The 22,776-nt window shown below is 40.5% G+C and overlaps 1 protein-coding gene and 1 long non-coding RNA gene across 2 annotated transcripts in view; one reads left to right on the top strand and one right to left on the bottom strand.

Moving 5' to 3' along the window:
• The first annotated feature begins 5,223 nt into the window (after positions 1-5,223).
• On the top strand, positions 5,224-16,987 carry LOC135578566 (uncharacterized). The gene is made up of 2 exons (XR_010470351.1): positions 5,224-13,232; positions 15,109-16,987. It is a non-coding gene; the product is annotated as an uncharacterized LOC135578566 (long non-coding RNA).
• The window catches only part of NSUN2 (NOP2/Sun RNA methyltransferase 2), a 21,164-nt gene continuing 13,452 nt past the window's right edge, over positions 15,065-22,776 (bottom strand). The window contains exons 13-19 of the mRNA XM_065052721.1: positions 21,561-21,736; positions 21,110-21,202; positions 20,578-20,713; positions 19,229-19,309; positions 18,864-19,002; positions 17,991-18,030; positions 15,065-17,371 (exon numbers count right to left, since the gene is read on the bottom strand). Coding sequence (XP_064908793.1) covers positions 16,969-17,371; positions 17,991-18,030; positions 18,864-19,002; positions 19,229-19,309; positions 20,578-20,713; positions 21,110-21,202; positions 21,561-21,736 — 1,068 coding nt within the window. The 3' untranslated portion in view covers positions 15,065-16,968. The remainder of the gene's footprint in view (positions 17,372-17,990; positions 18,031-18,863; positions 19,003-19,228; positions 19,310-20,577; positions 20,714-21,109; positions 21,203-21,560; positions 21,737-22,776) is intronic.

Here is a 22,776-nt window from a genome sequence, read left to right as displayed (position 1 = left end):
GTATATCTCATAATCTTTCAATATTACTTGCAAATTCCATTCTGTGTCCGTGATGTGCAATGAAAACAACTGGTTTATCTCGTGGGTAGACAAGATTTGAAACAGGCATCTGGTTTGTATTTTTGATGTAATACAGAAATGCTGAAATAAGTACAAATGAATGGTCCAGCTGGATGAGACAGTCATCTAATTCTGTATCGTGATGGCTCAGAGGGCAGTGTCAGACTCTTGTCCTGAGGATCAGAATGATTCAAGCTGGAATGGAGATGACCTCATTCAGCCCTTTGCTTCAAAAAAGGCCAAACTCAAGGTCAGATCAGGTTGCTTAGCACATTGTCTGCTTGAGTCCTGGATATCTCACAAGGTGGACATCCCACCACGTCTCTGGGCAGCCTGTTCCACTGCTTAGTCACCCTTGGGAGATTTACCTTTCCCTCCTGTCCCACTAGTATTGTCTTTCATGAGCACCTCTGAGAGAAGCCTGCATTTGGGAGAAACTAATAAAACCAGTTCAAAAAGAGAGAATTGTTACATTTTCCCAGTTTTGGTGTTTAACCTGCCTGGAGTCACCCATCAAGCAGGTCTCCTCTGAGCTGCGTACAGCGGCCCAGGTTTCACCACCACGTTGGTGTTCTCCATCTAAAATTCAAAAAAGTGTTTGAAGAGTTTTGTCTCTTCCCTCCTGTGTTCTTTCGTGTTCCTGGAGGGCTCTTTGTCATAGTATCCTCCATTTACTTGTCTTTCATTAGATTCTTCTTCATTTGACTTGCCTTGTAATATTCTCAGGTTTTAACTAAAACAAGTAGCCATGTGGCCTCCACAGGTTTTGCTAATTCACTGTTCACACCCCCCTTCCAAATTTCCAAGTATTTAATATGTTATGCAGATCTACTGCTGAAGCTTAATATTTTTAAACATTTTGATGTTTCTAATCTTTTGCCATCCTAAAAACTGATTTCTCAGTCCTACTCTGGTTTTTGTATCATGGCCAGACTTGTAGCCATAAGAAGATTCTGCATTTTCAGAGCTGCTACAAAAGGACTTCCTCAAAGGTTTTTGAATTATTAATTACATTATGTCATACATATATATATACACATTTATATGTATTTTAATTTCAAAACATCAATGAAACCTATTTGCCAGCTATAGGCACAAGGTTTACTGGCATTTGATTCTGTGGATCATCAAGAAAGTTTTTTCCTAAATATAACAGAAAAAAACACAAAAAAACCCCAAACCAAAACAAACAAATCAGACAGTCAGTGTTTTTGTTTTGCACATCTTCAGCCCTCTAGCATAAAATCAGGCTTCAGTGAGAAATTAATTATTTATATGTACTGTATTACTTTATACATTATGTAATACATACTTACATAGATAGAATGTGTAATGCAATACATGTAAATGTGTCTAGGAAAACTATTTACATTATATTATATAATATATAAAACATAAAAATAAATAATAGGTGATATGTTATAATTCAATTTAATAGTGATAATCTATGAATATATAATTATATGAACAAATGCATATATTATATGCTAAAAGTTATCCAAATATATAACAATATGCATATAGAGTATATAGTATATGTAATATAATTTATAATATATAGTGCATATAGTTTATACATAATAATATAAGTAAAATATAAAAATAATAGATTTAAATTAGAAATTAAACATTAGCATTTAACATAAATTTAAATCAATAACATTAATTTTAGTATTTCTGTTTAATAAACATCGCATGTAGAGTATGCATTAATATTTATGATGTGTTAGATACTATAATATAAATTCACTTGCAGCTCTTCAGTGTAAGTCTTACGCCCTTTCAAAGCTCTCAAACACACATCAACTGGGCCTGTTGGAACAGGCAACTCTTTTATGTGCCATTTGGGTTTGGTACCTACTGTTTTGTCCACCAGTTTGTTCTGGTACTTCCCGTCCTCAGAAGGCTTCATCGTTACTCCCAGGCACAGAACTGGCTGGTCTTCAACACTGTCTGCAGAGGCAGTTGCCATTAAGAAATCGTGCAGCTTGTTAGCAATGCCCTTAATTGCTCCCTTTAAGCACTCTAGAGATCCCTTCTGCAGGGACACATTTCCATCAGGAGTTGGAACCAGTAAGTGCATCAGTGCTTAAATGTGCTGCTCCCTCCTGGAAAGCCACTGTTTTAGCACCATGCAATATACACAATGCCGCAGGTGTGTCTTTTCTGTCTAACATTGGATATTTGATCTTCAAAAAACCTTCTAACACGCCTCTCATCCACAGCCAGCTGTAATTTCTTCATTTGCATGTTATTCCAAATGTTGCAGGATTCCTGCTTCTCCCCACAACCTTTCCCAGCTTCTCAAGTTTCTCCTGGCGCTTCTCCTTTTTCCTCCCACCTTCCATCCAGTTCATCACTTCTCCCCAAAGCTTTCACAGAATCACAGAATGTTAGGGATTGGAAGGGACCTCGAAAGATCATCTAGTTCAGTCCCCCTGCTGGAGCAGGAACACCCAGATGAGGTTACACAGGAATGTGTCCAGGTGAGTTTTTAATGTCTCCAGAGAAGGAGACTCCACAACCTCCCTGGGCAGCCTGTTCCAGTGCTCTGGCACCCTCACTGTGAAGAAGTTTCTTCTCATATTTAAGTGGAACCTCTTGTGTTCTGGTTTGTACCCGTTGTTCCTTGTCCTTGGTTGTCACCGAGAAGAGCCTGGCTCCATCCTCCTGACACTCACCCTTTACATATTTACAAACATTAATGAGGTTACCCCTCAGTCTCCTCCAAGCTAAAGAGACCCAGCTCCCTCAGCCTTTCCTCATAAGGGAGATGCTCCACTCCCTTAATCATCTTTGTTGCCCTGCGCTGGACTCTCTCCAGCAGTTCCCTGTCCTTCTTGAACTGAGGGGCCCAGAACTGGACACAATATTCCAGATGTGGTCTCACCAGGGCAGAGTAGAGGGGGAGGAGAACCTCTCTCGACCTACTATCCACCCCCCTTCTAATACACTGCAGGGTGCCATTGGCCTTCCTGGCCACAAGGGCACAGTGCTGGCTCATGGTCATCCTGGTGTCCACCAGGACCTCCAGGTCCCTTTCCCCTACACTGCTCTCTGACAGGTCCTTCCCCAGCTTACACTGGAACCTGGGGTTGTTCCTGCCCAGATGCAAGACTATATGCTTGCTCTTGTTATATTTCATTAAAATTTTCCCTGCCCAGCTCTCCAACCTGTCCAGGTCTTCCTTGCAACCTCCCAGGTGACTCAGGTCATTCCGCTTTCCTCTGAGGATGCACAGAGTGGTTTGTGAACAGACACATCTGCAGGAGAAGAAGCAGGCACAGCATTTAAGACTGTATTCATAGTCAGGCCAAATGAACTTTTCCTCTAAGGCAGGAAAGCACTGCAGGGGTTCCTGTCGGAGGAAGGGGCTTTTACTTGGTGTTTGCAAAGGTTCTGCCCACCCCCCTCCAAGGAGGGATCATTCACCCACACTGCTCCACTCCGCAGTGCTCCTTCAGCATCCTGGGCTCCTGCAGACCCAGCCTACATCCTTCAGGGGTGCAAGGAGATCATGTTTTTGAGCATTTGTCAGATAAGGTCACCCCCCTCTAAAGAGCATTTATATAATGAGGGCTTGTGGAGCTGTTACCACGGCTTCAGCTTCTTTTGACAGGTTGTTTCTGGGCTGTCTCTTATATGTGCTGTGAGAACAATTTGTTGCCGCTGACACCCATCTTCCACGTGTAAGGAGGCAAGCAGCTCTAGAGCCAGAGCCAGTCCTTCTGCCTGTGACCTTCAAGCTCAGCCGGGGGGTCTGGAGGCAAGTACAGTGGATTTCCAGTAATCATGATGCATTTGTTAGGCTCCTGTCCCCAGACCTTGCTTGGAAACAACAGCTGGCATCTTTGCTTGGTGCTACCAGCCGCAAATTCAAGTAGTTGTCCTTACCAGCTGTTTGAAACTCTTAACTTCTTTTTATGATCAGCATCTGCTGTTCATTTTTGCAGAATAACGCCCCTCGATTGGCAATTACAGCAGTTACCCTGACAAGAGGCTTAATTTGTATAAATCTGTACATTCTCTCTGTAAAGCAATGGTTGTTTGTCGGTAATCACTAATTTCCTACTGAGACTTCTCTGTTCTCCCATGTACTGTCCTTTTTTTGTGTGTGTTAGACATACATACTGTATTTCAGAAAAAAAAATACATCCTTTCAGTACAGCTGTGTAAAGGGCCAGCTGACTTTTGTTTAGCTACGTTTTCCCAAATACCGGTTCCCCGCAGGGGTGGGTGAGCACTGGAGTAGATGCCCAGAGAGGACCATCCGGCCCTGGGTCATTCCAGAGCCCCACCTGGACCCTGAGCAACCAGCTCCAGCCTTGAAGCTGCCCCTTCACGGTCTGCACTGCGCAGCCCCACCACGTCCCTTCCAACACAACTTGTCCTGCTGTTTCCACAATCCTGCGTCCTTGTGGGCAGGGTCGATTTGAAACACAGCCTCATTTGCCTCAGAGCACAGCCCAGAGGTTAATCTAGAGAGATGGAGAATTACATCAGCTTTTCGTAGCCGGTTGGCATGCTACAAAGTACATATCAGGGAAAATGCCTTGTTTCATGGTGTTTACCTTTTCAGAGCAAATCTAATTCTATGTGCTTTTCTATGAACTTTAGGAAAGAATTGGGTTGAGTTCGGCTCGTTTCAGTGCAGTTCACAGAGGTTAACAGCATTACCCTGTTATCACAGCGCCGTGCCAAGACAGGCTGGAGTACCAAATGTTAATGTTCTGCCCTGTGCTCAGACTCCTCAGAAAAAAAATATATTTTTCACCATTAGCGTTACATTATCCCTCCTATTTCTTCTCAGAGGGAACAGCACAGTCTCTGTAGTAGCATGATCAGAGAATTCACATTATTTTAACCCTCCAAACCCTTTTGTATGACATCTGTTCTTAATAAAACATGTCACTTATATGGCCTGTTAACATTTGTCAAAGGAAATCTTAAAGAGTTAGTTCTTGTTTGAGGAGTTACAGTGAGGTATTACATGAGTTTTCCTGAACGCTGGATGTGGATTCAAATCCTATGTGAAATCCTGTAGGATGTGAAAAGCAGAAAAACTGCATTCTCCATAGGAACCAAATAAATTATTTGGCAGTTCCGATGACTGCTTTTGTTATTTGACACACTTCTTTTAGGTTTTTCTTTAGCTCACCTTTTCTTTTGATATTAGCCAAACACTGAAGTCCCACCTACAGAGAAGTAAGATTCAGTTGCCTTAACAACATCTCTGACTGTCTTTAATATGTTCTAGAGCATCAGAACCATCTCCACGGGGCTGGCTGACATCAGATGGGACCTCCTGGAGGCCCATCAGCACTCACATGTATTTACTTTTCCCCACAGACCATTAATTTTCGAGATGGTCTCACGAGCCACCCAGAACAAAGCAAACATTTGCTATCAACAACTTCCACCAGTATTTCTGTCCTGGAGAGGAACCCCTTGAAACACACTGTAGTCCCACCAGGATTAGTGCCTCACCAGCTGTTGCCCCTTTAGTGCTGAGGCTTCCTTTCTAACATGAGATACCCGAGAAACTGAACCTCCTGCACCCCCTGATTTTACCAAATGCCAATTGGCAATGTGTTATATCGCCTCTGGTCAAAGCTCGGACCTGGGCACAGCGCTGGGGTGGTGCTTGTTTGGGTGGGTGGCCACCTCCTGGCCAAAGTCAAAGGGAACACGGGCTTTCCTGTGCTGTCTAGTAACCAGATAATCCTGTCCTCATTTTAGTATTTTGCAGGAAATTAAAATGTCCTCAAATTGCTCAGATCTGCCCTTTCTATCTGGAATTCATAGTCGTTATGTACGACTCATCCTTTGCCTCTAGAGACAATGTAACATTTACAGCTGAACATATGACTTAATGAAAATAGGAACAATTCAGATCTGTAGATGCCTCGCATTACTCATGTACAACAGCCTCCTTCAGCTAGGAATGCAGCATTTTGAAACATAGGTCACAATTCACCAGCCTTCTACCTTCTGTAGTGTTATTGAAATAACAGTATGGCACGGTGATGTACGAAAAAACAAGGTGGAGGCTCATTTAACATTAACAGTTTCATAAACAGTTTCAACTCAGTCCTCATTTTGACAAATTCCCCTGAATTATCTTGAATTACAGCAAATGAAAAGCACTAGCAATACTAAACATAGTACATGGTCGGCTGGGGACCCAGTGACTGTGGTGTTAAACCATTGCACTCTGGTTTAACTTGAGTTTGCTCAAGTTTCCCTAATTGCTAAATAAAATACTTGGATGTCTGAACAGCCAGAGGGTGCCTGACGGTGTAGTGAGCAGCAGCGTCTCAGAGGGCTGTGGCTGGCTGTGCATCGCTGAAGGCACTCGTTTGCCTGGGGAGCAATCCTACAATCAGAAAAAGACCAAGGTTTGCATCAGCTCTGGAGGTGAGCTGGTCCAACCCCCTGCTCAAAGCAGGGCTAGCTTCCCAGCTAGGTCAGATTGCTCAGGGCCTCACTCAGCTGAGTTTTGAAGATCTCCAAGGATGGAGATCCACCACCTCCCTGGGCAACCTGCCTCAGTGCTCAGCTCCTCCTGCAGGGAGTTACCTCATGCCCAACTGGAGTCTCCCTTCCTGCATCTTGTGCCACAGAATCACAGAATGTCAGGGACTGGAAGGGACCTCGAAAGATCATCTAGTCCCATCCCCCCACCGGAGCAGGAACACCTAGATGAGGTTACACAGGACGGCGTCCAGGTGGGTTTTGAATGTCTCCAGAGAAGGAGACTCCACAACCTCCCTGGGCAGCCCGTTCCAGTGCTCTGCTACCCTCACCATGAAGAAGTTTCTTCTCATATTTAAGTGGAACCTCCCGTGTTCCAGTTTGCACCCATTGCCCCTTGTCATTGATTGTCACTGAGAAAAGCCTGGCTCCATCCTCATTTGCTGTGAGTCCTGTCACTTCACCTTAAGAAGTGGCTTTGTCTTTTCTGTAGCCACCTGTTATTTACAGGAAAATAACAACTCTGTCTCACCTACCATTTCTTCTCTAGGCTGAGCAGATACATTTCTGCCAGCCTTTCCTCACAGAGCATGGGCTCCAGCCTCCTAACCACGTTGGTGGTCCTTCACTAGCAGACTTTGAGGCAGAAAAAGGACTCATAAAAAGAGTGGAAACTTTTTCAGTTTGTTAAGGTGAATGTAAAAGAATACATGCATATAAGGAAGAAATATGTGCAAAATGAGATTCAGTTTAGCAAGAGATTACAGGATAATAAGAAATCATTCTCTGCTGTTTATTTTTATCTTGTTGAATGGCCCAAAGAAAACACTGATAAATATATTCAAGGGAAAGGAATCAGCAGATGATTTCAAACTGCATTGCCTATTACTTCTTTTGAATTTGTCCTCTCTAAACAGTAATTAATGTATCTAAAAAAGATGAACTAGCCCTTTAAAAATATGAGGGACATAATATTGATGAAAAGGTTTTGGGGACCAGAGCAAGAACAAGGCAGAGAATAATGAAATAAGGTAGACCTAATGAAATTAAACAGACATCTTCGAATTAGACAAGCCTGATAAACTTCTTCTAAGGATACCGAGAGAAGTGGCTCTCACTGTCTCAGAAGCCTTAGCAGTCATCTGAAAAACTGAGTTATGGGACATAAGAAAAGAGCAGATATCTCTGAAAGGCTGAAAGAGAGGAGCTGGGAAATAATGGAACAATCAGTTTAACTCCAAGGCTGTCAATCTGGCACCTTTCACAAGCTCTAAATTATTTTTACCATAACAATAAAAAATATAAAAGCAGATAACCTAAGCTGATTTTGCAGCAATCAATTTAAACTTCCAGCCTCCCATGAAAATATATTACTAAGATGTAAAGAAACACGTATTTCTAAGGCGTAGACCACTTCACACCAGCCGAATGCACTTAACCCTTTACAGTTAAAAAAAACCTCCTCAAATTCAAAGCTAAGAAATTACAGGATATAGAGGCATATATAAAAAATAAGTTGATTATGAACACCATAAGGCCTGTGCCTATGCAAATGACAGATTTAAAAACAGAGAACAGACTGACTGAGACAGCAAAACTCAAGGTGGTGTTAAAATGTCCATGGGAACAATTAAAGTTGCGTAAGAGAAGTAGTGATGTTCAACCACTTTAGAAGTGGGAGATTGCTTTCTTTTTTGTCCTTGTAAGCGGATATTCAGGAAGAAGGTGCTGACTCATCATTTCTGTGGAAATTTCATGCTTAAGATCCTATAGGAACTAATAAATTACATTACAGAAGATAGAGGGAGGTTTCTTCCGAAAAGACAGATATCTGATTATGGGCCACTGATATCCAGCTCCACCTGTGATCTGTGGAAAAAGATGAAAGTTCAAAGAAGTAGATCTCCAATTTCTCCGCAGTTTAGATTTCTTTCGTCAATGTGATAGGTAACCTGTTGCAAACAGAGAGACCTGTAGCGCTGTAAGAGCCTTACACCAAGTGGTGCACATATTCTGCCACCCTGGCTATCTAGAGGCCTCTTTGCAAGAGACTGAACCTAAGAAAACACGTTATATTCCATCCATCCATCCATCCTTCTATCATAGTTACCCTTTCAGATGTTTTTTTTCTAGGAGAGGGAAGAAGTTAGTTGGATTCAACTCTCCCTGGGATCAGAAATTCCATTATTTCAATTCCTAACCTGCAAGTGTAAGAGGATTTCAAGCTAAGGCGGAGAGCCCCCCTCAGAAATCCAGCCAGGACCTCAGATGAGCGGATGAGAAGCAGCTTGCATTGCAGTTTCACGAGTGCTTTGAGATTGTCCCCAAGAGCACATTGACCCAGACAGCAAGGCTCAAAGCACTCACACACTCTTTACCTGTAGGACATATCTGTGTAGGTAGTGGACAAAGCTGGGATCTTCTGGCTGCTCCTTTTTTTTACCATGATGTACTCATGCCCTTTGGCTTCATTTTCTGCCTCCATAGCCCAGCTTTCCAGGATAATTTATTGGTCCACCACGTGGAAATCGTGAGGCGCTCTCACAAGCTCCAGCCCCTTTCTGCCTTGAGGTACATATTTAAGTCAAAAAAGAAGCCGTATATCTTCGCATTAAAGGCGATCCACACATGAAATACGATTTTTTTTAATCCTCAATCAAAATAATTTATGTTCTTTATCATCGTGAGTCTGTCACCACATAAAAAGCCATTGGGCAATGATTACTGAAAAATCTTTGCTTTGTTTTTTCTTTTTGTTTTCAAGAGAACTTTGCACAAAGCTAGTAATGTCTTCTTCTTGTCACCCAGCACATTTTGCACAGCTGCACAGATTTTTTTTCAGTCATCAAGATAAAAGCAATTTGAAAAATTACAATGTGAAAATGAAGTTACAAGGCACGAAAACCCCCCAAGAATATTCTAAAATAAATGCAGCAGCATAAACTTCTTGAAATTGAAAACAGTCATGAAGTAGCCAGTGTTTGAGGGTGGTGATTATTCCCCTCTAGTCGTTGCTTGTGAGGCTGTATCTGCAGTACTGTGTCCAGTGTAGGTCCATTCATAGAATCATAGAATCATTTCAGTTGGAGGAGACCCTCACAATCATCGAGCCCAGCCATAACCTAACCTAACTCTAGCACTAAACCATGTCCCTAAGAACATGTCTCTAAACACCTCCAGGGATGGCGACTCCACCACTTTCCTGGGCAGCCTGTTCCAATGCCTGACGACCCTTTCCAGGAAGAATTTTTTCCTAATATCCAATCTGAACCTCCCCTGGTGCAACTTAGAAGATTTGCCAACAAACTGGAAAGGCCCACCAGTGAAGGCTCACCAAAATATTTAGGAGGCTACAGTATATGACAAATGAGGAGGGGAGAGCTGGGTTTTTGTATCCTAGAGAAAAGACTTAAGAGGGTTTCATCTGATCTCTTCAACACCCCAACAGGTGGTTGCAGAGAAGATGGAGCCAAACTTCTCAGGAGTGTATAGTGACAGAACAAGAGGCAACAGGCAGAAGTTGCAGCAGGGAAAACTCCAACTGGACACATGGAAAAACTTCTTCCCCAGGAGAATGGTTAAGAATTAGAAGAGCTTGTCTGGAGAGGTGGTGCAAGTGCCATCTGAAAAATTTTCAAGAGTCATCTAGACAAGGCTTGGACCAACCTGGCCCAACCTCAACGTTAGCCCTGCTTAGTGCAGGGCTTTGGACTAGGTGACCTCCAGAGCCTCCTTTCAACCTAAATCCTTCTGTGTTTCTATGATTTTATAATTGACTGGCTCCCGACGCTCTGTTCCCAGCTGCTGTCTGTAGCAGGTCTTCATCTGCAAGCTCAGGCTGCCTCACCTCTCCATGGCAAATATGTGGAACCTACAAGGCTGCCTAGTTGAACATAAAATTTCTGTAGCATTTCAAAAACAGCTGCTGGGAACCATCCTTCAGCTAGCTCACCCTGAATCATCCAAGTTGCCCGCCCCCTGGCTTGACATCCTACGCATCTGCATCTAGTGTCACGGGTGTTACTGAACAGTTTATGTTCTGTCCTCCCTCTGGGTGAAGAAACTAATCAAATGCTGCTATGTTTGCAAGCAGGTTTCAAAAAGCTTTTAAGAAGTTTAATTATCCTGGTTGTCATTACATTTATATTTCTTATTGGGAGATGCTACCATATTTAATCCAATGTTATAACGTAGTGTTAGGTTCATGAGTCTGTTTGCTACCATGTAGGACCTGGTATCTCATTCCCCAGGAGATTTTGCATTTGTATAAATTCAGATAACGGAGAATGAAGACTTGAAAATGCCAAGTATCCTAGAGGGTAAAATAGCTTTAAAAATCCATTTGGGACACCTGAAACTGACTTTTTTTTAGTATTTCAGGCTGTTTCCTCGATTCCCTCTTCACTGCCCTAGAGTGTCAGCTGAAGATACGGGCAGACAGCTGGACAGTGTACCAGACTGACAGCTGGCCAGGGAGACATCCGGAACGACAAGGGCAACAAATCCTGGAAACAAAATGTTCAGGTTATCACCTTGCTGCACAAGTTAGTGAATTGGAAGCCTGAGAAGCCACAGGAAATCAGAGTTTTAGGGGTGGTTCTCGAGAGTCTCCCAGAGAGGCTTCTAGGTTGAGGAGCCCTGGAAAAGATTCAGGGGAAGCTGCCAGAACTATTATTTTGTGGACAGATTTTTAAAAATTATTATTTTAGAAAGAAAACATTATGCACTCTTTGGTGCTTGGTCATCCTGCTCATCAACATTTTTGATATGAAATTCCTCTCCTTTGACCTTGTAATGGAACAACTATCTCAGGATCCCTTCAGAGCTGCCAAGGACATGCAGACTTCCAGAAAACTATTCTGTGTGGGACAATATTCAATCATTAGCTATTTGTTTAGGTCCAGCTACAAAGAACTGCAGAAGGACCTTATAAGACTGAGCAGCTGGGTGATAACACACCAAATGAAACTTAATACAGATAAAAGTGATTAATTGGGGAAAAACTATGCTAATATTACATATAAAACAATAGGTTCTCAACTGCCGCTCATACCATGACAATGAGGTTATGATAGACAATTCCACTGAAACATCAGCTTGATACTTAGTAGCATTAAAAAATGATAACTAGATGACTGGAGAACAGGACAGAGAGCACACACACAAATGCCACATCCTAAGCATCACGTGTGGCTCTGATTTCCCAATCTGGAATAGGATATAAAAACTCAGAGAAGTTCAGAAACATTTGATAAAGGTCATGAAGGTTTAGGAGTAGTCTCCATACACAGGGAACAAATAAGTAAGCTAGAACTCTTCAGCTTGGAAAAAAGACAATTGATAAGGGATATGACAAGAAGATAAGAAGCGCCCTGGAGAAACTAGTCAGCCATCAGTTGCTTATTGTCTCTTCCAACACAAGAAGTGGTGTTCATCAAACAAAACTATTAGGATCCAAAATAACCAAAAGGAGGTAATACTTCACACAACAGGTAGGATCTTGGGACTCCTTGACACAGGATGTTATGAGCACTAGAAGTTCACATGGTCTCAGGGAGCAACTGGCAAACTAATGGAGGAAAAAATATACAAAGGACTGTTAAATCCAAAGACAACATCTCTAGTCCAAGACACCCCTGCAGTCTGAGAGAATATTCTAGGCAAGGATCACTGTATATTTGCCTTATTCTTATATACATTTTAAGAACTGCTTTAACCATTCTTCATACCGGTTTTCCCATTAGGAGCATGCAAAATCCATTGTTAACACACCTGAAAGCCTTTGAGCTACACAAAGAGAAAACTGCGAGGAGTCAATAATTTCAAATGGAAAATGGGTGGAAGACACAAGGCATCAGAAATATAAAGAGATATACAGGTGAGGCAGGAACGTACAGGCACATTCCCAAGGGATGGTTCAGTGAGTGAGTGCCTGGAGTTACCCATCCTGCCAAAGCCATGCATGGGTAACACATTTAATGAGAAAAGGAGGATTATAGGCAAATACCTATGTATCCAATGGCCTGCTTAAATGCAACTGAATAGGAATACCAAGTGCAGAAGAGACTTAATTTAAATTTGTAACACAAGCAGCCACACTGTAAGAAGTAAACCAAATTTTAGTTAAAAGTAAATACTCTGGTTTCTTTAAGAAACACGGGGCAACAAATTAAATAACTAATTACAACCGTTTGTTTGCTACAAGGATCAGCAGTAGGTGTGGAAAACCCACCTGGAATGACAGAGGCGCGGACACCCTGCGAGCAACACGGCACCTTGAGGGTACATACAGCACTATGCTGCCCTTGGTCCCCCCAAAAACAGGCCCTCGCGGTGCTGGATGCGGGTAGCAAGGTGCCTCGCACCCCTGCGGGGGCTGCGGGTCCCCCCACGCTGCGTCCCGACCGACTGTCCGGAACGCCAGCTGCAATGTGGAGAGGCAAAAACACGCGGTGCTACGAGCACGCCGGCCGACTTTCTCGGGATGTTTGTTGGGAAGAACAAAACTGCTGTTGTGTCCGTGAGGCTTTGCTGGGGTTGTTTACGAGGTTTGTCCTGGAGAGACGGCGGGGCAAGACGGGGCACAGAGCTCGGCCGGGGCAGCGATGCCGCACGAGCGCATCAGCGCTTGTTTTCTGGGCTGGCGTTTCCCCACTGGAAGAAAGACAAATACCGATTTCCCTTTGCTGCAGCCTCAGGTAGGGCTTGTTACTGGAGCTAAATTGCTTTCTTTTACTGTTAAGACTAAATTTGAAGTTTGTAAGCATGAATTTTTCAAGGGGTCTATATACTTTGAGAAGTTCCATTAACTTTTAATATGATTGATACATTAAAGAAAAAAAAAAGTCACCGCGGTGGCACTAGATTATGGTATATTAATTTTTTGGCAAACTAAAATATCAAAATTCTTATAAACTTCCACAGCAATGACTAATGTTAGGTAAATATTGAAGAAAAAGCTACAAACAAGTAACCCATGTGGTGGTTTTGCTCATTTTCTTTCTAGGTTTTTCAGGTAACAGATTATTTTCTGAAGGCTTCAGCAGCTTCTCCCAAGAGCATCTCGAAGCAGAACATAATCAGATTATTCATTTAGATGTGGGAGTTGTTTTTGTTGTTTCCCCTCTGTTGCATCTAAAACCCCCTGTCATCAGCGCAAACATCTACAGTCCCATGTTTCTAAAAAACAGCAATGTTAACCAAACTCACAATATTTACTAGGGATTATTTACAAGAAAGAACTTAATAAATGGTGAACTTCAAACCTAGTCATTTTTAAGACTTCTACATTTTCAAACTTAACATGATTGTGTATCACTTGTCTTTCCTCTTCCTTTTAAATTATTTGCAGCAACCCACTTCAAAATCACACAAGTAGGGGTTCAGCCATCTGCCCATCAGAGCTGCAGCAGCACATAACTCAAAGAGACAAACAAAACACACCCCGTTTCATCAGGTCTCCAGTCTAGGAAGCTGGGACAGTGTTTTCAGCCGCTACCTCGTGTTTTGGGCATCTTCCTTTCTGGTAATCACAGCAGGAATAACTGGGACAGAGTAACTGGTATAAGCAAACTCACAGTATTAAAAAATATGGAGATATCGAGTAACTCTGCTGATCAGCACAAGAAAATTAGGGTCCTAGTTTCTTGGCTGAAATCTCCCATTTGCACTTGACAGGGGGAAAAAAACAAACCAAACAACAAAACTTCCAAAAAGCAAAGCAAAATTTCATAGATAATGCAGGAAAATGGGATTACTCAAAGGAATTAAAAATATGATGTAGATGTGAAATCTTATTCTATTCCAAGTCTAAGTTATAACTGATTTCAGTCCATTTATGGGCCAAGAACCTACTTTTCTTTAGCTCACAGATAAAATCTTTCTACTCTCATTTTAGTCTGGGGTAAACTCTGTAAAAAAAACAAAAATCAGGACTATTCCTTTTCCAGTTAGCTTTTTGCTGATTTGTCTGGATTGTCTGTACCAACAAGTATTCTTATCAGCTTATCATAAAATTGGATCCTTAGGAGACTCACTGACTGAAAGGAAGCTTAAACTGCTGCTCAGGGACATCAGCAGATACAGTAACAGCAGGTATATTTAAAAAGAAATTCTGGTTTCTTCACATAAGTTTTAACATTTGACCTTCCGATAATTTATGGAGATCATTAGAGCATAAAAAAGATTAGATGGATTAAAATTAGTCATCCTCAGGGCTAAGAGCTGCAGACTGTGACAGTGATGAGGACTTTAAAATGACACTGGTCTTCCACCCTTCTTCTATTTCAAATACCAAATATGTCAGAATAAATGCAAAGACATGAAAACCAATGTTAATTTTCATGCCTGAAGTTTCAGGTTGCTATAATTTTTTTCCTCGTGTACTTTAAGAATTAAAAATTGTACTTTGCATACACCTCCATTCAAAAGAAAATTCTGCTGTGCTGCTCTTCAGCGTGAAGAGCTGCTAAAAAATAACCCGTGCAATCGCAGCTCCTGATCCAAAGAACACACTCAAACCTTAGCAAAATACAAGGGCAAGAACTGATTTTTTTTTATTAACCTATTTTACAGACTCTCAAGAGGAAAATGAGTCCTGTCAATGGTTCTTCACTGCATGAGACTTGCATCTTATCAGAGGACATGGCATTATTTCACTTTTACATCTCTCCCTCAAGAATACTCCCTTCAATGAAGTAGTTCAAGGGCAGGCATCAGAAAGTCTGTTGTAGCAAGTACAGCAAATGGATCCAAGCCACATTAGAAATTCATCAGTAAAAGTACACATGGTAAAGTTTGACATGCAACAGAAATATTTGCATCACCATGGTTCCTAGTGAAGGACAATACCTTGTACCACCGGTCACTTTCATAGAATCATAGAATGGTTTTGGTTGGAAGGGACCTTCAAAGGCCATCTAGTCCAACCCCCCTGCAGTGAGCAGGGACACCAACTAGATCAGGTTGCTCAGACCCCATCCAGCCTGGCCTGGAATGTCTCCAGGGATGGGGCATCTACCACCTCTCTGGGCAACCTGGACCACCCTCATTGTAAAAGATTTCTTCCTCATGTCTAGCCTGAATCTCCCCTCCTTTAGTTTAAAACCATTACCCATTGTCCGGTCGTAACAGGCCCTGCTAAAAAGTCTGTCCCCATCTTTCTTACAGGCCCCTTTTAAGCACTGAAACGCAGCAATAAGGTCTCCCCGGAGACCTTCTCTTCTCCAGGCTGAACCTGCCCTTCCCCTGCTCCCGGCCCTGCTCCTCACCCCCATGAGCAGCAGGACACGTGAACCAGAAACCAGCACCCACCTTGCAGGCACCACCTCACCCAGCAGGCCCAAGACTGAGGGGCCCAGGTGAGGCGAGGGAAGAGAACCACCACGGTCCCTGGGCCCCGGTACCAGCCCAGCCTCCCTCCAGGGAACAGCGGGGCAGCTGGGAGCAGGCCCAGGGCCCGGGTGGGGGTTACACATCGCTGTCAGCTCAACTACATACAAGTACATACAGTAATGCTGAAACCAAGTCACAAAGGATGGAATTTATAAGTTTCTGAGGTAGCCAACTGTTTTGTTTGGTTTTTTTTTTTTTTTTTTTTTTTTGAAGTTAGATTAAGGAAATTACCCTTTTGGAACTCAATAACCTCTTTTAAACATCTACTATACAACAACATATACCACACTTTCTTTTTAACTGTTATTTCAGCTATAGACAAGTATCTTGCAAAAATCAGAGATGACTCCCACTTGAAAGAATGACAAGAGAAACAGATGACCACAGCAGGTTAACAGGCACATTTCAAGATAGGAGTTTGAGGCACGCTCAGCTTACCCAAAGATCTAGTTAATGAGGTTTACTAGCTATGCTTGTCGAGCAATTAACTACCCTGAAGAAGAACCTCAGACAGTCTCTGGCAAAATGCATTCTGCATTTTTGTTTCCAGGATGCTGTGCATGGTTTCATTTTAAACAAATGTTAACCATGTTGTTAGTTAGATATCCTAGAGGTGCATTTGTACGCATACTCACACCAATTGGGTGGTAGGTAGGTAAGCAATATTAAGAGAAAAAATACTTTCCTAAAACTTCTGTGCTTGGAATTATAACCTGTATTTTTTTCTTCTGAAGGAATTCTTGACTAGCTACACAGGCAGTTCATTTGTATATACCATTACTCCATTTCAAATATGGGCTTTACTGGGTGCATGGTCCATTGCCAGCAACAGACACACAAACGCACCAGTAATACAGAGCTTAAAAAGGTAAAAAAGAAGACACACTTGAAATCTCTTTATAGTTTTCATTTTAAAAATAAAATAGATGAAACTTTAGAAAAGGAACATCTCATTCCAAACAAAATTTTAGAATATACTTGCATGCTAAAAGCAGAAGTCTGGATGCCAGCCTCAGGGAAGCTGACAAGTAATAAAGAAACTTAATCTTCCACATTATTCGCATCCGTGTCTTTGCTTTCCTGGCTTACATGACTGTTGGCATTTTTACTAAATTGATCTAAGTCCTCAGTTTTATTTTCTACTTCCATAGCACTGCTTTCCACAGGACTGTGGGAAGATTCTTCACCTATTTCTGCTTCCATTTTTGTGACTAAATCATGTTCTTTATCTTCCACATCCATTCCTTCCTCTGTTTGTGCCAGCCTATGTTGAACTTCCGTCATTTTACTTTCCAATTCCTCCTCTTTCCTCTTCGCTTTAAACACTTCAACTCCCATCATCCTCAGGTAATGAAGTCTCTCATTCTTGGGCACAAAGGCACGGAGTGATGTCTTTCCTTGCCAGCCACACAACACTATGGGACACTGAAGATCATCAGGTTTTCTACAAACAAACAGTTACGTTCAGTCAACGTTGAGAAAGTTAATCTTCAAAACTTAATTTTATAGCCGAACCCTGATAAATAAGTGCACAATCTGTAATAGTGAAAGCATTTTATAACTATTTGTAGAAGTGGTGTGTACACTGGTCTTAACTTCAAAATCTAAGCAGGTACCTGCTTGTCTACAAGGAAACAAAAAAAAAAAATAAAGCTCAATGTAACAGGCAAAATAATTTTCTGGCTCTGGTTTCAAAACTAACATAAGCAACGGCAAGATGAAATTTCACATTTAAAAAGTTCCCAAGAGCTTCTGATACTGCTTTGTCAACAATTAAAAAGTTTAACTTTTTGTATTCCAAATGCTGGACTCCACAAACAAATCAATTGCATGCAGGGATACTGTTGACCTCTGGCAGAACTACTAGCTTTCCTTTATAAAGCTAAATCCAATTCTTTAAAGCACACACAGGCAATACAGCTTCTTTCTCTGTTATACTCCTGGTATCCTGTCAGGCTTCACTGTTGACCTCACTGCACCTCTATGCCTCCACTTCTGTTTTTGCTGACTGAAAATAAATTCTTGTCCAAGTTTTAAAAATGCAAAAATGCATAAATACTTACTCAGGATCTGGGTCGTACTTCAGAACTATACTTCCCATCGCTACAAGGAAGGGGGACGGGGGGAACAAAACCAAAACAGATGTGTTACTTGGTACATTAAAATTACTGTAATTTGAAAACTTTCAAGAAAACTGGTTTTTAGACAGCCACACAGCACGAGCTGGTTAACAGTTGCTAATATCAGTACAGTAAACTATAGACAATATCAGGGTGGTTTTTTTTTCCCCTCAAAGTATTTATATAGCTACCAAAGCAAATGCCAACCCTGCCCCCTCTCAAACTCCAAACAAACAAATTAAAATTAAAATCCATTAAATGGATTAATTTATTCAGTGAATCTAGCAAAGAACTTTTACTTAAGTAAAATGAACAAAGAGTATCTTGCCATTTTGTCTCATCAAACACTGAAGGATAAGGACTAGCAATAACTTGAAAATAAAACAACATAAACCAAAACACTGAAAATGAGTTTTCCATTTCTTCAAGCATGCAACATAGAGGAAATAAAAATTTAATATGAGTGGACACTGCTGCCCATATTTAAGAAAATCAAATCAGAATCACTATATTTGATACAGATGACAAACAGTTTCTGCTGGAACATTAAGAGGTGTGAAGATCAGTAATGTACATAAAATCACAGCACTGCTTCACAGCTGTCCTAAGTTTGGCAACTCTTCTGTTGTCTGGAGTTCATGAACTATAAAGCTGTGATCAGAAAGGACTACAGTTTCTAGTGGCACAGTGGGTTTCAGTAATGCTTACTTGCCTAATTAACAATTTTAGCAAACACAGTTTATGTGACAGGATTTTCAACATCTTCTGTGTATGGTATAATAATCATTATGTCATAGCACAAATTAGAAGGCTTACCCATGTCTTTGACTTTCTTTTGCGTTTCACTGCTAAATTTACTTAAGAATGGATTTTCCTGGGTTAGCAGAATTTTAACATCTTCTATGCAGACATTTATAATCCTTGCATGAATGAATGGGTAGAGAGTATAAATTCCCTGTTTAATAAATAAAATAATTATTTCAAAAGACAATCTCTGCTTTCTGAAAGAAAAATATTAAAAGCAGTATGTCCTCTAGCTAATATCAGAAAATAATTTTCACATTTTAAACATTAATTAAAATACAAATTGTCCTTAATCGGACAAAGTTAATGCCAGTTGTACTATAGGCTCTAGAGGAAACCAAAATATCTCCTTTGAAAATACAATACTATGTAGTTACCTCTTGTGCTAATCTGAATGCACATCCAAATTGTTCACCATCACTGTTGCGAGACCAGACTTTTATCCCTGTGTTAATAACCTGCAAACAGCAAAGCCAATAAGCATCATTAAGGAGTATAAATTCCAAATTACCACTCTGAACTTTGTTTTTACTCAACTCTTCGACTAAAAGGAGGAAGAAAGGATAATTCTGTGGTAACGTTCACTCATTTGCAACAGACACTGAATTAAATTCATGTGAAAATTCATTCAAGAGAAAAAGGAATTCCAGCTATCAAAACATAGTTCTCTCTCAACATAAATGCCTTTTACTCATTTCCATGTTGAAAACCGAACACCGTGAGGAAGTGGCAAACGAGGGCAATGAACTATTAAGATCTAATTTTAATTTTAGTTCAAGCAAGAATTTTGTGAGTGATTCTGGGAAAGTTAAACAAGGACAGGATTTTAAAAATGCACAAGTGCTTAATATTAGGACACTATATCCTTTGTAGTGCTCAAAGTCTCACTGCCTAATATAATGCATGACTTTCTTAAAAATTTGTCAATTATGTAGCCATTTCCTGCATGTGGTATGAAAGAATAATTATTTATCCATTTCAAAATCTGTTGCAAAGATGTAATAAATATCCTTGGAAATTTTCAAGATTTGAGTGGGCAAGGCCCCAAACTGTATCCGATCCAGCTTTGAAGTTAGCTCTGCTTGGGGCAGGAAGAAGCTGCACTAGATGACCTCACTCTGACTTAAATTATTCAACAACTTTTAAGGCATGTTCCATGAAGAGTCATATTAAAAACAAACAAACAAAGAAACTCTAATTCACAAAAAATTACTTCTTATTTCATTATCATTCAGGTTAACAACTTCTCAAAATGTTCAGTTTTTGAAATTACTTTGAAAAAACGTCCCCATGTAACACATCCAGCTAATAATTTAGCTGAAGTTATCAGTTATTTTTGGTAGGCTTTTGAAGTTCTTAATACTTTTATAATTAAAGGGCTCATAATACAACAGTGTTAATGTACACTTGTGAAGGTACCTGAAGACCACATAACAATGTTGGTACACACAAAGCAGTTACCTGTTCCCATCCTCTACTTTTAAGTTCCCTTGCACCTGCCAAAAAGCATACCGATTTTAATCCTGGAGACTTATCTACCTCTCAGAGACAACTTTTCACGTTAACAGAGGAGGGATAGAGAGGAAAACATTCATTCAGACTAAAAGAAAAGGCCCATCAGAGGGCTCACCCTCTATATAAACAATAAGCTCAGCAACAAAGTTCAAGGAGACATCCACTGATGCTTATGATCTCCACTGTGAAAACCTGAAGAAATGAACCATACCTTCATCTTCTCACTGTTGTTCAGAAGCACATTCCTTAGCTCCTTAGAAACCATGTACAGCTGTCTCTTCTTTCCTTCTTGAGTTCGAGTTAGTAAATTCATCTTGGGAAATGAGGGGTCCAATGCATAGAATTTCCTGTGGCCATAACACTTGTTTTGATTAACTGAACAATGAAATTACACACTCAAAACGCATGAGTTAGACCTCAAGCTATCTGTGCAAACACTTAACATTTTGGCTCCAGAAAAATAAGATTAGACTTTCTAAGATATATGACATCAGAAAGGACAAGCTGTCATAGACACTAAGATACACTCGAAAATTTCCAGTGCAAACTATAGTTGGCTATTTCATTTAAAAGAGTTTAAGTGTTGAGGAAAGGGGAACCTGGTAAAAAGGTAGGGAAAAAGTTTTATGTATTACCAGCTAGACACATCTTTTGTGACTGAACAACTACTAATATTCCTGAACTAGGAGTATTCCTAAACTACTAGGAATCTTACTGCAGAAACAGAAACATTTTTTTCTTACTGGATAGGAAGGAACAATGGATCATCTTCGGGGAGAAACACAAAAGGGTCTTCTTTAAAACCAAACAACTTCATTTTTTTAGATGGTGGTGGTCTAAAAAGAAAATAGCCTTGTGTTGTCAATTGCAGTAAAAGGACTTTGTTTTAAATCAGTATATTCAGTTCAATTAGTCAACACTTGCCTTATGGTAACAATAGCTTGCCAAACAGAATACTGACATTTTCCTGTACTTCACTAAGGCAACACTACAGAAACCAGAAAAACAAGTAAACTGAGGTTTCTGAGGGAGTAATTGTGAAAACAGTAAGGACCTTCCAAAGGTCAGCTTCTGAAAGTAAATTCATTAGTTCTTCTTGATCAACTTCTAAATGAGTCCAACAACAAAAGACCTATAGAATACTCAGCAATTACAAAGCTGTTACAGAACAAATACTTAGACATGGTCTCTTACCCACATACTCCTTCCTTTTTGCTTTGCTCAGTGTCTGAATTCTGCAATTCTTGCGTTTTCTTAGACTCTTCATTTTCAGCAAGTGTTGGTTCTTCAGTAGTACATTCAGAACCATTATTTGAATTAGCTGCTGTCACTTCAGTATCTTCTGTTCTTTGTTGTAATTTCTGATGAATCTGTTTCAAATTACAGTATTTTCAATAAAGAAAAAGCAGCATCTAACTTGTAACAAAACAAATCTATGTTCTCTCTTCGCATCTGCTTAACTTGTATCAATTTGTATGTAAGAGCTCAAGCATCCATTTAGGGAGCTAAACTGATTACTAAGTCAAGATACCATTGTAAGTTGCATTCACCTCTAGTACTGATCCAGACGATTTCTCACCAACCGTCCAAGAAAGCTGTTTCTATACCATTTAGAAAAAAATGCTTGAGCACTCACACAAAAGACTATTTTAAGTCAGTATTTGCTGCTTTCCTCCTAGCACTCAAAAGTGACGCACACGAGTGCTACAATTAACTTAGAAGAGCACAATCGATTTGGATGATGCTTGTTTCTGAATGCTTTTTCCATACTGCCACATAAATTTCACTCATTAGGTGTTCTAATGAAGCAAATCACATAAATAGAAGCAGCTAAAAGGGATTCACACACGAAGTTTCTCTTAAAGACATGAGCAATCTAAGAGATCAAATAAGTCATTTCAACTTAAAATCCTGTTGACAGGATTTTAAAGACAATTGACAACAAATGGATTAAAGTCAGATGGCTGAAGCTGCTGCTGCTCCTAACAGTTTTACATCCATTCCCCTGCTGCTGATCTGCCAGACTAATCTGCTAGTGAATCACTCCCAAGCAACCAGCCACAGAGTAAGATAAACCAAAATCAGAATTAGCTTACGATACAGCAAAAAAAAGCCTTCAGCAGAGGGACCACACACAACTGAAGGAAGTGGCAGCTTTCGCTGCCCAATCTAATCTGCTGCTCTAACTCTTTTAAAGCCTCAATTTTAGGTTCAGGTTTTATCTTGCTATTTTACTATGACTTCAAAATCCCTCCCTCCTTATTTTTTCTATTTTTAAAAGGAGATTTTTTTCAAGTTCTTAAGGGATTTAGGAATTATTTTTAATTGACACATTGAACTATAACTGAAGGGTAGATATGAAACAGTTATAGTGTGTTTTCTATTATGCAAGCTTTAAAAAAATCTCAAT

This window comes from Columba livia, chromosome 2, assembly GCF_036013475.1.
Source record: "Columba livia isolate bColLiv1 breed racing homer chromosome 2, bColLiv1.pat.W.v2, whole genome shotgun sequence".
In the NCBI taxonomy this organism is placed as follows: Eukaryota; Metazoa; Chordata; class Aves; order Columbiformes; family Columbidae; genus Columba; species Columba livia.
This window is presented reverse-complemented; position numbering and strand designations above follow the sequence as displayed.